Genomic DNA, 15,573 nt, shown 5'->3' on the forward strand with positions numbered 1-15,573 from the left:
TTTGTATTTTTAGTACAGATGGGTTTCACCATTTTGGTGAGGCTGGTCTTGAACTCCTGACCTCAAGCAATCCACCCGCCTCAGCCTCCTGTATTATTTACTTAATAATATTATACAGTTAATTTTAGCTAAAGTACACAGAAGTTTATAAAGACAACAGACTTCCAATCTACTGTGAATCCCAAGGCCTTATCCAAGTCTTATTCTTGTATAAGACCACCATGAAACTGTTTTTGAAAGACACAGCTTTAGACCTAAATAGCCACTTTCCTTAAGAGTCTTCTGTAGATTATCTATAGATGTAAAAGCAGAGGTTCTTTACATTTGAGTTATTTAAGCAATGGACAGTATGCACAATGAATATGGAGAGCAGCAGGATACTGTGTAAAGACCATGAACTTGAGAATTCTAAGGAAAAAGCTGAGGTTGAACATCACTTTGGCTACTTTAACTTAAATTCATATTCTCAGTTTCTTTCTATGTATGTTGGTATACTAACCGCCTGATAAAGTTTTATGAGTTTTTTTACAGTTTTGTATGACAAGCCCCTAGCACAATGCCTAACTGGCAGAAGATCTACAATGGCTGCTGGTTCTACTTTCACATCCCTTACAGTGAAATGAGGTCTTCTACCTTTCCTCATACATACATATATAAGGCTTGCAAAAAAAAGGAGATGACAAAAATAGAAAATAAAGAAAAATACAAGAAAGGGATTCCACTGTTGTCCTTCATCCTCCTGAAACTTCATCCCTAGAATAACTAAATTCAGATGCCTTCTATTTTGAGGATGCATTTACTTTGCAAGTCTCTCCTTGATCTTCAATGCAAAAATCCCTAAATAAGAACTACTTCCTTCCTAAAAAGCCAAGCACACTGTACAAAGCTCGGGGAACAGGGTTGAAGGTGTGAGGCATCATTGTACTGCCCTTTCCAAAGGAATTACCTTCTCTTTTAGATCCAGGATGTTAGAATTAGTCTCAAATAAACCTTTGATTATCTGCATTCTCTGACCCATTTGGGACATACCAAGTGTCAAGTATAGCCCCGTTGACTCTCAAAAATTATTGGAACAATTGTCATTATTTTTTCATTGTTCATATGAGATTTTCATCTTCTTATAAAGCCAATATGAGCTCAAGTACTTTGAAAACAAGTTTCCTCAGAAATGTAAGGAAAGAGAAAACTATTTTTGTTTGATTATTTGTTAGTTCTTCCTCCTCCCAGATGGGAAAATCGAAGAATACACAAAACCTTGATCCTTTTCTAAGAAACATTAAGTTCAAATTTTCCAAAAACATAGAAATTCTCCTTAGGAGAGAATTATACAAGAGTTTTTGAAACTCTGGTTGCACATTTTAAAAACTTCTTTTTGCTTATTTCAGTTTCTGAGAGGTGGGTCTGAAATAACTGATGATTTGTTCCCTTTCTGCAGCTGGGTAAGGTGGCAGCTCTTACCGGGCTCTCTTTCAGTCATAAATGCATTTTAATGGACTGACATGCACTTAATAATATAGACAGCACCTGGATTTTTAAGAGCAATGTGCTGCCAGGGCCTTCCTTCTATTAAAACTTCATTTTTGACCTGAGGCCTACAAGTCTCCGTACTCAAAAACATCTCACCGATTAGAGAGAAACAGCTTAATGCCAGCTCACGTTTTTCTTTTTCAAATAACGAGGATTGAGGTTTAACTTTTATAATTTGGAACATGAAAAAATATTACAATTCTAAGTGATTAACTCACCTCCATTACTGGAAATCTAATAAATTTTATAAAAATCGTCTGACTGCACAAATTCATTCTTAACTTTTATGACTCTGTAGAAAGAGGCCCCTTCTAGCTGTATCTCTTGAGTCAGCACGGAAGGAAGAAAAATGTGTTAAATAGCTACTCAACACTTTGTTCAGTATTTGAGATATACTACCTCATTTAATTGCCAGCACCAACATAATTTTTTTTTATCTCTTGTGATAGGCAATCTCTAAGATGATCCTGGATAATCTGTGCCTGCTAATATCCAAGCCCTGATGTCATCCCCTCCATTTGGACACAAGCTGGGCATATTTACCTGCTTCTAAGGAATAGAATATGACAGAAGTGATGAGATGCCATTTTCAATATTAGATTATAAAAAGACTGTGGCTTCTATTTGGGTGCTTTTTCTCACTCACCCTTGGCAGCCTTCTGGAGAGGCTCATGAGGAAGCTTGTGAAAGAAACTAAAATATTTCACCTGAAAATGTACTTCTTTGACATATTTTGAGAGGGCTGTTCCAAAAGAAGTAGCCCTGCAAAGCTGTCTTTTGTGGGGGACTTGCATCTGTAGAGAAAACCTGCATTGCTACAACAAGGCTTTCTGTGAGGCTCTCCCTTGTATGGATCGAGGACTGAGAGTCTAAACATTTAAAAGTCTGAAAAAAACATTTGTCATTTATTCTCTCTAAGGGCTGATACCTGTATGGCTTCACCTACATTTTAAGACCACCTTGGTAAACAGAACCTCCTTTTCTCTCCCCTCAATTACCTGTCTTGCCATCATAACCTGATTTACTACCATACGTGGTTTTTTTTTGTTGTTTTTGTTGTTGTTTTGTTTTTTTGAGATGGGATCTCATTTTGCCACCCAAGCTGGAGTGCAGTGGCGTCATTATGCCTCACTGCAGCCTCGGCCTCCCTGGGCTCAGCTGATCCTCCTACCTGAGCCTGCCGAGTAGCTGGTACTACAGGCATGCACCCACATGCCCGGCTAATTTTCAGTTTTTTGTAAAGATGGGGTTTTGCCATGTTACTCAGGCTCATTTTGAACTTCTGGGCTCACGAGATCTGCCCTCCTTGGCCTCTCAAAGTGGTAGGATTACAGGTGTGAGCCACCGTGCCTGGCCCATAACATGATTTTGGCCATGCTCTAAACCCTGGTTCTTTCTATAATCTCAAGGTGATATAAAAGCATCAACCATCTGCCATTTCTTTGGGCTTTTATATTTTGTATGTCGTTGTGACTCCTGTGTGCATGTAATAAAATGTGTGTGCATTTTTTCCTGTTAATTTGTCTGTAATTCATTTCTTTTATAGACTCAAGTTATTCTCAAATAACTTGAGGGTAAAAATGTAAACTTCCCTAAATGTGGAAGTGGATTTTCTGAGGCCTTCCTGAGCACATGAGTGAGTGCGGAAGCAGATCTTCCTCCATTGAACCTTGCCGTGGCTTCAGTCCCCATTGGCAATTCAATTGTGACCTTATGGGAGACTCTGAGCCAGTCACCCAGCCAAGTTGTCCCTGGATTTCTGATCCACAGAAACTGAGACATAATAAAAAATGTTTTCAACCATTAAATATTGCTGTCACTTGATATGCAACTATAGATAACTAATACAATTCAGTTTGCATATGAGACAAAGTTTATCCAGGGCCACAGGAAAGGAAGGAGAAAACATATTAATACTTTTAAACTTGACTGCCTGACTTCCAGACTCAGGCCTTTCTGCTATGCTCAGGGGTTCAGTGGGCCATTTTGTTCACTATGGACATTTGAATGTCTCCCACGGTCTGACATGACCATAACTATGAGAAAAGAAAAACAGCTCAGAGCAGTCTGAACTATGTGAGTGATGCAAAGTATATTGGGCCCAGAGAGGCATGAGTATGAAACTTCAGTCACACACCCTTCCCCTGAGCTCAAGGCACCCATGCTCCAGGCAATTGTTTAAAGTCATTTTTTTTTTCCTGACTACCTGCCTCACCCATTATCTTCTTGCTCCTGGAATCTGCGATACAAAGAACAATGCACAGGCAATCTTTAGCTGGTATGATTTTAATGTTAATTTCTGATAAACAACATAGAAACTGCCTCTTTTTTTTTTTTTTTCCTTTAAAAATCTGCTTCTAACTGCAGCTAATCAGAGCAGAGTATACATTCAGGGAAAGCTGAATCTATATTCCCAGGTTGCAATACTCAAGCTTGGCCCAAATAAACTATCTACTTATATTAATATTGCCTTGGCTTCTTCCTTTTAGGTCGACAAATATTAAGTCATATCCTTTACAATTTAACTCAATTTTTGCTAATCTACTTGGATAAAAGAACCATGCAGTCCAGTTGAGAGAAAGGCATCTAAATTAAATTGTAGTATAATCCATGATGGATGTTGACCTGCGGTGAAAAGCAGAGGGAGGTTTTTATTCAGATTGTTTATTCAGGGAGATTTCTGAAAGAACTTCTTCATCGATCAGCATGCCGCAGACCAATCCTTGCCCAATCCTTGGCATGTGAGATTTGACCTCAATGAGTATTTGTCAACTTAGTAAATACACCGCTGCTTGAAGGACATCAGAGATTGGTAACATAACAGAGAATGAGAGAGAGACGTCCACTGTTTCATGTTGAAGAAACAGCAGCTGGAGGAGCCAGGGTATCCAAAAATACAATTTGTTCACCGACCTGCTGCGTATTGCTAGGCAGTAAGATCTGTAGTACATGGCAATGAATCAGTGTTTCCCAAATTTTGGCCATTTGAGGACCATTTAAAAGTTTTCCCATTCCCTGGTGCCATATGTACTAGCATTTACTCAATACATTTAAAATATATATGTATACATATATATTTTTTAAATGGTTTTAAATTTACTGATTTTTACTTGAAATAGAATTTAGGGGTTATACAAACTTCCATGGTAATGTGGTTTAAGAGGAGAATATAGACTTGGAAGTCAGGCAAATTCAGGATAAATTCCCAGCTCCATCACTTAGGAACGTGGAATTTTGAAGTGATTGCCATGACTTCTGATTTCCTCACCTATTAAGTGTAAAATAGTAACTTCCTTCTGTGAGCATGGTGAAGATTCCATATGATACATGCCATGTTTATAGAGAACCTAGCAGAGAGTTCTATAAATGGTCTAGATTATGCTAAATACTCCCAGGTAAGAATTCTTATTCCCATCTTTCCAATGAGACTGCTAAGAGACTAAGAAATTTAAGGACTTAACCAAAGTTGACATAGCTAATTATAAATTCACTTTTTGTTTTGTTTCCTACTAAGAAAAAAAAATGCTGGCCAGGCACAGTGGCTCAGGCCTGTAATCCCAGCACTGTGAGAGCCCAAGGCGGGCGGATCACAAGGTCAAGAGATGCAGACCATCCTGGCCAACATGGTGAAACCCCGTCTCTACTAAAAATAAAAAAAATTAGCTGGGTGTGGTGGTATGCATCTGTAGTCCCAGCTACTCAGGAGGCTGAGGCAGGAGAATCACTTGAACCCAGGAGGCGGAGGTTGCAGTGAGCTGAGATCGAGCCACTGCACTCCAACCTGGGGACAGCAAGACTCCATCTTCAAAAAAAAAAAAAAAAAATGGTGCCTCTTCAGACTTGGAGTACATTTGTGAATACTGGGCTAACCCATATCCCTGAGATTTGGATTCTGTATGTTTTTGTCAGGACCTCAACCTTTGTCGACTTGGATAAACAAGAAGCTGATCCAGAGTGTCAGCAGACAGTACCTGTGAGGATTTCAGCTACGCGTTCTGTCATTTTCTGAATCACGAGTCTCAGGATTCCACCCTCCAGGCTGAGCAGCAGGGTTCCCGAGCCCTCAGACAGCTCTGTGGACAGAAGCAGACCATCCTTGTTCCATGTTCGAAACTGGAAACTCACTGAGAGCCCATCAATCTGGGGGGTGCCGGGCAGCAGCAAATAGCTGCCGCTGGAGTTGACAAATGTGATGGGCACAATCTGTGGTTCGGAGCAGGAAAAAGTGACATTGCCCTGGAAAACAATAAAAGTCAAACATATAAAAGCCATTTTTTATTCTGCAATCTGACAGCTGATATAAACAACCACCTGGAGCTGACCTTAATTTCAGGATCATTCCACATTCAGCAGCAAGATCTTAAAGAAGAAAAAAATGTCGGCTTTGCTCAGACACACTCACAAGATCGTTTTCCGCTCATTTGTTAAGGATCACAATGCTATCTGCAAAGAGGGCCATCTGAGAGTCCCAGAAGGAAGGGGGATGGAAGTATCCACACTTTCTAAGGGGCGTAAAAATAATTACATTTATTCATTATATAAATACCTATGGCAAGTCAACTATGTGCCAAGCTCACAATGTGGAACGTGCTAAAAAAGGGATAGATACTAGCTCCAGCGGGAGCCGGACAGGAGAAATAACTGGACAAGCAAAGGTTATGCGAGGGAAAACAAAACAAAGGAAGGAATTAGGAAAGGGGTGGAGTGGGGGTAACTTGACTAGCATTTTCAGCAAAGGCTTGAAGAAATTAGCAAAACAGCATCCCTATGAAATTCCAGGGAACCTGCCATTTCTAAGTAGTTCGTGGGACAGGAGGGTCCGGGTAGCATAAAGGTGGTAAGTCTGGAAAGGTGAAGAGAGGCAGAGCTTGAAAGCCCTCTGATGCTTCCTGAATAGTTTTCATTCAAACTTAGAAACAGTGCAGTGACATGGGCCATATATTTAACTTAGTAAAAGTATTTTCAATAACATAGATGAGGAGTAGATGAGAGGACTGGTCATGGGGAATATTAAGTGTGCATCGAACCCAAAAGAAGAGTAAGAAGATTATTCTTTGCACAGCAAAAAAAAAAAAAAAAAAAAAAGGTAAGGATCCCACAAGGGGAACGCCCTAACCTGAATGGCTACCTGAATTTAACTTTGCACAGAAGTGGCCAGGTGGCAGAGTTAGATACGTAGCACAGTTCTCAGTTCCAGAGGAGGGCAGTGGTTTGATTCCAAAAGCCTCTACCTGGAAGAACATCCATGGGTCCCAACCATGTTTGTTTATGATAGTCTCGTATTCTTGAAAATGAATAACAGTCCCCAAACTTCTACCAGTAGCACATTTCTAATGATTCATCCATCAGTCACACTGCTATGAGCATATTATTGCATGAATCATTTGTTGTAGTTGTTTAGATGTTTTCTTCCCTTCAGGCTAGATCCTCACAAGTTAATTAATGTGTCAAAGGGTAAGGCCCTTGATATCCATCAAGCAATCACCCACAGTATATATCACCCCACTGTGCTAGGCAATAGGATAGGCACTTACATACATATCTTGTGAATTCTGCACAACAATGCCATAATGTATTATTTTCTTAATTTAAAGGATGCACAAACCAGACTTAGAATAAATAACTTAGCAAAAGCCATGTGCCTAGTTAGCAGGAAACATGGGAGACAAACCCATGTTTGTCTAACTTGGAGGCTTTTGCTTTTAGCCACCATCTCTGATACCTCCATCCTCTGCACTGAGTGCTACCATTTAAAAAAAAAATCCACCAACTTGCTCTTGGTATCTCACAGTTGTTTTAATTTGCATTTTTGGATCTCTGGTAAATTCCCTTTCAAGAATAAAAACATCACCAATGATGGCCAACTCATTGTGGTAGGGCTGTCTTTTGGAAGAAGCCAAATCACAAATGCTCTGCAGAGAAGCTAGGAAGTAGTAATAACTTTTATTTATCTTTTCCTTTCCTGAGGTCAGTATCATTTTTGTAAAAACAAATCTGCCAGAACACAGCTGCATTCAAAGTCTGAGGCTGTGTAGAGTGGGAATGTTCACAAAGATGAAGAAGGCAAAGGCATAGGAGGTTGCAAAAGTATCCCCTTTCCAGGAGTTATCTAAAACCCAGTTTAGCTTCACCCAAGCCCTCTTCTGAGTGTTCTCTGGATCACAGCCATGGAAGGCGGCTTCAGGACAGTGGAGGAGTAGAGGACCTGAGATTCTTTCCTTATTTGATCAGTTTGCTCACATCTGACCAGAGGCCTGGCTCTCTTTCCTCAGTCTCCCTTCATTTCATTGTTTAATGGGCCCAACTTCTTGAGCACAATACAGGGTTGCTCAGAATCTAAGGAGTTCCTGGATTGGTTCTCCAGAGCAAGGGCTTTAAATAAATGCTTTCAGAGATTGTCACTATTAAGATAAGGTTGTGAGTGGGGATGCACACCTAGCTCAACAGAAAGCAGGAAAACTTTGAAATGCACTGGGATATGCTTTCCGTCCTTGGACAGCTCCCTCGCTCACCTTAGGCCAGCTTCTCTCTCCCTTCCCCCGATTCCCTTCACACTTCCCTCTATCATTCTTGCCCCTGTGAAGCCACTCCAGCTATCTAAAACTTCTTTGTCTTTAGCTCATGCCTCTACTGTATTCTCTAAGGGCAAATCGAAAGGCAAGTAGGAGAGAAAATATGTGGGTGGACGGGAAATTCCTTCTACACAGAATCTGACCCAGCTCTCTGGGCTCACGTGAGTGTTGGCAGTTCAGTTTCCTGTCACATAGCTGCTGTGTGCCACTATTCTGACAGTCCTGTCTCAGCTGTGCTTACTGCTGACAGAAATGGCATACAGTGTTGAGGGCCATCGGTGTCACCCCTATTCACCAAAGTGAGGAGAAAAAAGAAAAATGAGCTGCATGTAAAAATGCTACTTTTGAAATCAACATGGACTGACCATTTTCAGTAGTGCCATTTGTGTCTCCAGAATCTGTCTCAAGACGGCATTTGAGGAAGTTCCCACCGGCCATTTAGAAAAGCCATGTGAGAAGACATTACTTTAGAATTGTGTCAAAGGAGACATGGCAAATGGTCAGTGGCCTATATTCTACCCTATATATCTTTTAATCTCTTTCTCAAATATCATTCCTCCTATTCCCAAGAAGGAAGTTTCATTCCCCAAAGCCCATTTGTCCCTCTGTATGTTTAATTCCATTCAAGATTTCAACATTCATTCAAGATTTTTCAAGCATTATAAAATTGTGCTAAGCACAGGGATTAGTTAATTGTACACATAAATGTGACCTGATCCTTTGCATGCTGTAGTAATTAAATTCACTTTATGTACTTACTCGAATTTACTGTAATTGGTACAAAGTATGCCTGGCAAGGAAGGATGCATTGATCAAACCTTCAAGGTAAAACCACTGGCCTTGACCTCATAAGTGAGATTGAAAGGAAGTCAGTGAGCTGCCATGGGTCCTTTTTTTCCTCCCTATATCTTATAAGAACTCCAGGGTCTTTCATTGTCCAAAAAGGAAGTCAGTCTTCAAGGAAGGAAGGAAATCCTTGGGGTCTGAGTGCTTTTCCTTACCACACCCCCAAAGCTCCAGTTGAACCGTGGACTCCTCTGTCTGACTGTGACTGCTGTTCCAGATGATAATGAGACCACCCCAGGGCAGCAACTGCCACAAGTCACTGGTCCCTCCAAGTGTAGGTCTCCTATTGTTCCCAAGATGGTAGTTCTTAGTGCCCTATATTTTCACTGTCATACATGCCCCTTCTCGAACAGCCAAGATGTTCAGAAGTGCTGGGCCAAAGATGGAGTAGACATTTGCCCCTAGGGATCCCCAAACAATGTCTGTTTTTTCTGGCAAAAGACTCTTTCCTTGATCTAACTCTAGCCAGGCTCCTCTGAGTCCTCCCTTGTACTAGGTGTGATGTTGGGCTCTGTCCATGTCCCATTTTTTCCAGTTTTAGCAAGAATTCTGCAGAGTTCAGTATACCAAAACCTCCCACCTTGGTCTGACCTCCTTGGATATATTATCACACTTGTCTGCCTTCAACAAAGCTCCTGTTGGGCTAGTTTAGCAAAGAAGTACCCTACCTCTAAGTAATTTTCCATTCCCTGACCCCCACCCTACTCCTTGGCTATAAATCCCCACTTTTCTTTATTGTATTCAGAGCTGAGCCCAATCTTTCCTGCTACTATAAAACCCCATTTAGTAGCCCCCGTTATCTTCTCTAACAATTGTAAAGAATATTGTTTTTTCAACACTTCTCTAGAGACCCACTACAGTCTTTCCTTGGTCAGCTCGACTGTGCCATGAGGTGCCCGGATTAAACATTATTTCTGGGTGTGGCCCTGTGTGTTTCCGGATGAGATTAGTATTAAAATTGGTGGACTTGGCAAAGTACAGTGCCCTCCCCAATGTGGGTGGGTATCATCCACTCCGTTGAGGGCATAGAGTAAAATGCACAGGAAGGAGGAATTTGTACTTTTTTTTTTCCTTCCTCCTGGCTCGATCAAGAAATTTCATCTCGTCTTCTCCAGTGTTCAGGCTGAGATTTACAACTTCTGGTACTCAGGCCTTCAAATACAGACCAGCACTGACTTTCCTGGGTCTGCAGATCATGAGACTTCCCAGACTCTGTAGTCCAGTGAGCCAATTTTTCATTATAAATCTCAATCTCTCTTTCAAATCTATTTCTCTTTCATATATGTATTCCACATATATAGAGATCCTGGCCCTACTTTTCTGGAGAACACTGATTAATACCAATAACAATGTGGGAGAGTGAGAAAAGAAAACAGATCTATGAGAAATTTGCCGGTACAATTGATAGAAAGTGTTGACTGAGGAAGGTGCTGGAGGGGCAAGTGTGGTTCCCATTCTTCTCTGAGAGTACAATGGATTTCAAACAGGAAAGCACAGATGGTTGCTGACTACTGATAGACCATCACCTCCCTTGGATTGTGTCCCTCGTCATTGGCACTACCCTCACTAGAGTGAAGAGACACACTAACAGCAAAGCTGTCCTCTAGACATACATTGTGCCTTCCTTCCTCCACCAGGCATGACCTCTTCATTCCTCTGCACCCTCCATCCCCACTTTTGCCCTGCAGGGCCCAGTAAGCCTTCTGGGCTTGCCCATGCCCAGACCTTTCCTGACATCCATCCCACAGTGGCTGCCTTCTCCATGGGCTTCCAGTCGTGTGTGCTACCTGTGGAAATCTATTATGTTTCTTATACTGCCTTGTAATAATTAGCTACTTTTTGATAACTGACCATGCCTTACACAATAGGTTTACAATTTGGTATAGATCATCTTGCTCTGAATTCTGAAGGAAGTGAGAGTGTTAAATTTAGGCAGAACTAGATTCTTGTTACAAATATTTAGGGGAAAAAAAACATGCCTTTCTCTGGTCCTCATTGTTTCCTTCATGATCTGGGGAATAATAGTAGTGGGATGATTTAAGACCACATGAGACCACGTGCAATGTATCTAGCATTGCTTCTGGCTTATTGTTTCTCTCTTTTCCCAGATCTGATGCTTTTCTGGGTGGCCAGAGGTAAGTCAATTCTAGAGGCTTAGGTTTCTTTTTTGTAACCTGAGGCTATTGAGCTGGAGGGCCCTAATATTCCCACTTGTTTCTTTAACCTTGGGTATCTGAGACTGAAGACCCACATCTTTACCATCTGTCTTGTCTTTGGAGAGGATTTAGGGATCATCTGAATCATTCTGTTGTTGGCATGAGAAGTGTAACCAAGTATTTACATTTTAGAAGACTTTTTCTTTGAATGATTCAGGCTGTAAAGGGGGAAACTTAGGCCTCTTCCCTAATAATTCCTGTCTTGATGCAGGAAAGAGGCCAAGAATCACAATCCATGATAAGTATATTAAAATAAAAAGGAAGTGAGCAAAAGATGATATATTTTTACGTGTTAAAGAAATAAGAAGGCCAAGCGTGGTAGCTCACATCTGTAATCCCAGCACTTAGAACGGCTGAGGTGGGAGGATCACTTCAATCCAGGAATTTGAGATCTGCCTCGGCAACATGATGAGACCCAATCTCTATTTAAAAAGTAAATAAGAAGCCTGATATTTTAAAACACACTTACAAGAGTATAATAACCAATTGACTGATTATGCTTTCCCCTTCCCTCCCCCTCCCCAGAAACTGTAGCCTAAAATATTTTACAAAGAGAAAGCTAGATTAATGCTGAGCTGTATGAGGAACTACAATGGTTGCAACTTTCTTGCAGAAGATAAAATGGGAGAAATTATATGCAGCCACTTAGACAGGTGCCAGTTCAGGGACTATGCAATGAAAACCAGAAGCAAACCGTGAGAGAGAATGAAGTTTCTAAGCAGTGCCTTCCTTGAAGACGTATTCAGGCCATTCTGCCACCAAACCAGAAGTGTGCCATATGCTGATGGAAATCAATAAAACCCATCCACCTAAAAGCTTTCCTCTGTTGCAGAGAAACTCATCCAAAAGGAGATATTGCAGTAATAGTGTAATTACCGTGATCATCTCATGACTGATGGACAGGAGTGTCATGGCAGAAGGTTTACTTCCTCAAGACTTTTGACACAGAGAACACAGTAGTAGTTAAGTCTTTGTCATGTGACTACAGAACCAATCGAATGAATTTACACTTATCTGTTACACAGACGAACAACTTCAGAAGATGCTGCTCTGCTGATAGACACAAGGATGGAACCACTGCAGTGGTCTGAATGTGATTGTATAATAGAGAGAATAGACTGAAATGTATTGAACAGGGAGCTCAGGCCTCCATGTTAGTCAAACATTCCTAAACCTGGACTCTCGTATGTTCATTGGTCACTGGGTATTTTAGCCAGGTCTCAGCACGTGGCATAGAAACCATAATTTACTAAGCTAGAACAAGTACCTATCAGAAATGAGAAGAGAGACATTCTTAACAAATGGCTTCATTTGTACTCATTTCCTGGCTTTATGATTAAACATAATCCTTTGGTTATTTCACTTGAGGTCATTGATGTACATGAAAAACTTTAGAACTTAGCAACAAAAGACAATTCTGCTTGAATTTTCCATTTGGATGCTGGCTTTGCCTTATATTTCTGCTAGGAGTCCATCCTCTTTCAAGACTTCTACTGAATTACTTGCCAACCCTATGTTGGCTGCATAGACAATAGGTTATGCTAAAGTGAACCATCACTGTTAAATGGCTCAGAGGTGTTTCTATTAGTGGGCATTATACCTCTAGTCAAACATTGGTCAGTTATTTTGGATATTCAAGCACATTCCTTTTGGACTCCTTTCACTACCCAAAGACACCTATTACTGTTTACTATTAGTGACTCAAGCCATTTAGCTATTTTGTGGAAGACTCCAGAAAGTTGTTGGCTGCTCTGCTTTAAATGAAAACCTGAAAATAAAAAAGCTATAAATAAAAAGCATGTGAGGACCATGCAAGATCCATGGTCTCTAGCGGATTCTCAACCAGGCTGTCACCACTGCTTCAAACACTGCTTATCAGCTCAACAGTAAAGCTCTGGTCTGACCTTGAGTCACCTGGGAAGAGTAAAACAAGAATAAGGGACTACTCTTTGTTGAAAAAAGACCTGAGGTTATACATCCAGGTAGCTATGGATAGGCTACGACTGAAAGGAGAATGCATCTGAATCCAATCAGGTGACTAAGGCAGAAGCCAGAGAAAGGGGATGCATGGGTTGCTGAAGAAGATGGAAGGAAGACAGACAGTCTGCTCCCATTGAGACTCCTCTACCGTAGGGACAGTGAGGTCCTGGCACGTCCTTCATTATTCCTGAGAGGAAATAGTAAGTCAGGTGTGGCTGTCCCGCCACTCCAGGAAACAAATTTTTAAGACCTGAAGAGAATACAGCAGGACCAGCTTGAAGTTCTGCTTACCTTGGCTATTTTTCAAGTTTCTTATGTGTGACGCTTCCAAGGGTTACATTACTGTGCTGAGCTGTTATTTACAAAACTTTTTCATTGTGGGTGTTTGTTTTGTTTTTAATCATCATCTAGATGCCACAACACCCTGGTGAGTAAAAAATAAAGCTAGCAGTGCAAAGCTGAGCTTCAATCATGAGGCATCAAACAAAGCCAATCAAGCATTTATAAGCTGGAGAAAATGATCTTGATCCAATCTAATTTGCGGGGAAAGATTTCAAAGCCAGTTCTTGATTTTCCAAATGAGTACAACCATTTCTAATTTGATTTGTCTGAGAACTACCAGCACTGACTGGCACGCTGTCAGCAAATGTAGGGAAAAGACTGCCCTGTGAGCTCAAGCTACCTTCCTATTCACAAACTCAGGGTGACTCGGGAATCAAATCAAGGCTCTTTTTCATTTTTGGGAAAGACAGGCTCCTTCATTTTTTTATTGACTTATTTAGCAGTTCTCTATTTAGCAGTTCTCTATTAAGCAGTTCATATGGGCCACCTTGATTCTCATGACTACGGATACAGTGAAGGAGTGAGACAGACTCAGACCCGCCCACCTAGAGCTTACATGGCAGTAGGATAAGGGTCATGGAACATGTCATCACAGCTATGACCAAGTGCCATGAGGGAGACACGTATTCTGCTGGGAGAGCATGTAACAAAGCATTGTTACAGGGCTTTATGAGGTGCCTTTGGATTTGAGCTTTGTAGGACAAGTAAGAAGGAGTGAAGTTGGGAATAGGACTTGGGTGGAGGAAGAGAAAACAGGAAAGAGAGTGAAGCTGGGAATAGGACTTGGGTGGAGGAAGAGAAAACCAGAAAGGACAAGTATTGAAAAGAAGTCCATAATACATGTTAGGAATTTAAGTGAAACTAAACAAATGGTATTACTATGGACAGGCAACATTCTGCTTCTGCCAAAGGAGGCCTTCAAGGATAAAGATCATGCACATTAGGGTTTCATTTGAGAGACATCCACGAGAGACACATTTTTAGAATTGGAAGGAAGGCCCTGCTAATGGCCATGGTGCATGGACAGGCTAGAAGATTGTGCCCTGCATGGCCTCTCCTCTGGCCTCTCAGCAGCTGCCTATGCACAGGCACCAGTAAACAGGGAACTACTAGAGCCACATGCTGCCTTTGGCCTCAGAGATGGTCTCTTGTCTTTGCTTCTTTTTTTGCCCTCCCAAATCTACTTTTTAATATCTGTTAGCAAATATGGCACAAAGCTATTTGGAACTATGAATCAAGAAGCTCAAAAATATTAATACTCCTTTTGACACTCTACTTTCACTTCTAGAAGTCTTCAGGAAATAATTTGAAATTGGACTAAGATTTACACACTGAGAACCATTATTTATAATAATACAAAACTGGGTCTGAAATTATATAAATATTTAAGTAAATTATGGTATATGTATATGAAAAACTATTTTGCCACCACTAGTAGCGATGTTTATGGCAAGCAAGAAAATTGCTTATAACATTAAATTGAACAAATAGAATACAAATTTACACATATGAATCAGGTGAAATATACCCATATAAATATGTAGGCATAGGACCATGACTAATATACTAAATAGTGACTCTTTCTGGGTGGTGGAATTATGGTAATTTTTATTTCCATACTTAAAATCTTTTGTATTTCCAATGTATTTAAAATAAAGAGGTATAGCTTTATACTAGGAGTTTCAGTTAAACAGTTTTCTGTATGTGAATTCATTTGAAGGCTTTCATGACAAAAATATTCAGGATCAGTAATTGCTATTAGGAAATTAGTGTAGATTGCTGAAAGAAATAATAGCAGGTAATCCAGGTAGGAATAGAAGCATCTAGGTTTGAAACCCGATGACTACTACTTTTCAAATGATTTCTACTTTTGCATAATTTCAGAATTGCTTGTCTCCTCTACTGCAATCTTTAGTCATGCGTCCAGTCTACTCACATAAGGCAAAAGCAACAAGTCATTATAACAGTAAGGTGTGATGGTTAAATGTAGGTGTCAACTTCACTAAATTAAGGAATACCTAAAAACCTGGTAAAGCATTATTTGTGGGTGTGTCTGAAGGTGTTTCCAGAGGAGACATGTGAGTCTGAGT

General features: G+C 40.6%; 1 protein-coding gene across 2 annotated transcripts in view; it reads right to left on the minus strand.

The window, feature by feature from the left end:
- Window positions 1–15,573, minus strand: part of CNTNAP5 (contactin associated protein family member 5) — an 876,843-nt gene that overhangs the window by 404,883 nt on the left and 456,387 nt on the right. For both annotated transcript variants that reach the window (XM_055108578.2, XM_008953637.5), the window contains exon 8: window positions 5,499–5,763. In XM_055108578.2, the coding sequence (XP_054964553.1) occupies window positions 5,499–5,763 (265 nt within the window). The remainder of the gene's footprint in view (window positions 1–5,498; window positions 5,764–15,573) is intronic.

Source organism: Pan paniscus, chromosome 13 (genome assembly GCF_029289425.2).
Source record: "Pan paniscus chromosome 13, NHGRI_mPanPan1-v2.0_pri, whole genome shotgun sequence".
In the NCBI taxonomy this organism is placed as follows: domain Eukaryota; kingdom Metazoa; phylum Chordata; class Mammalia; order Primates; family Hominidae; genus Pan; species Pan paniscus.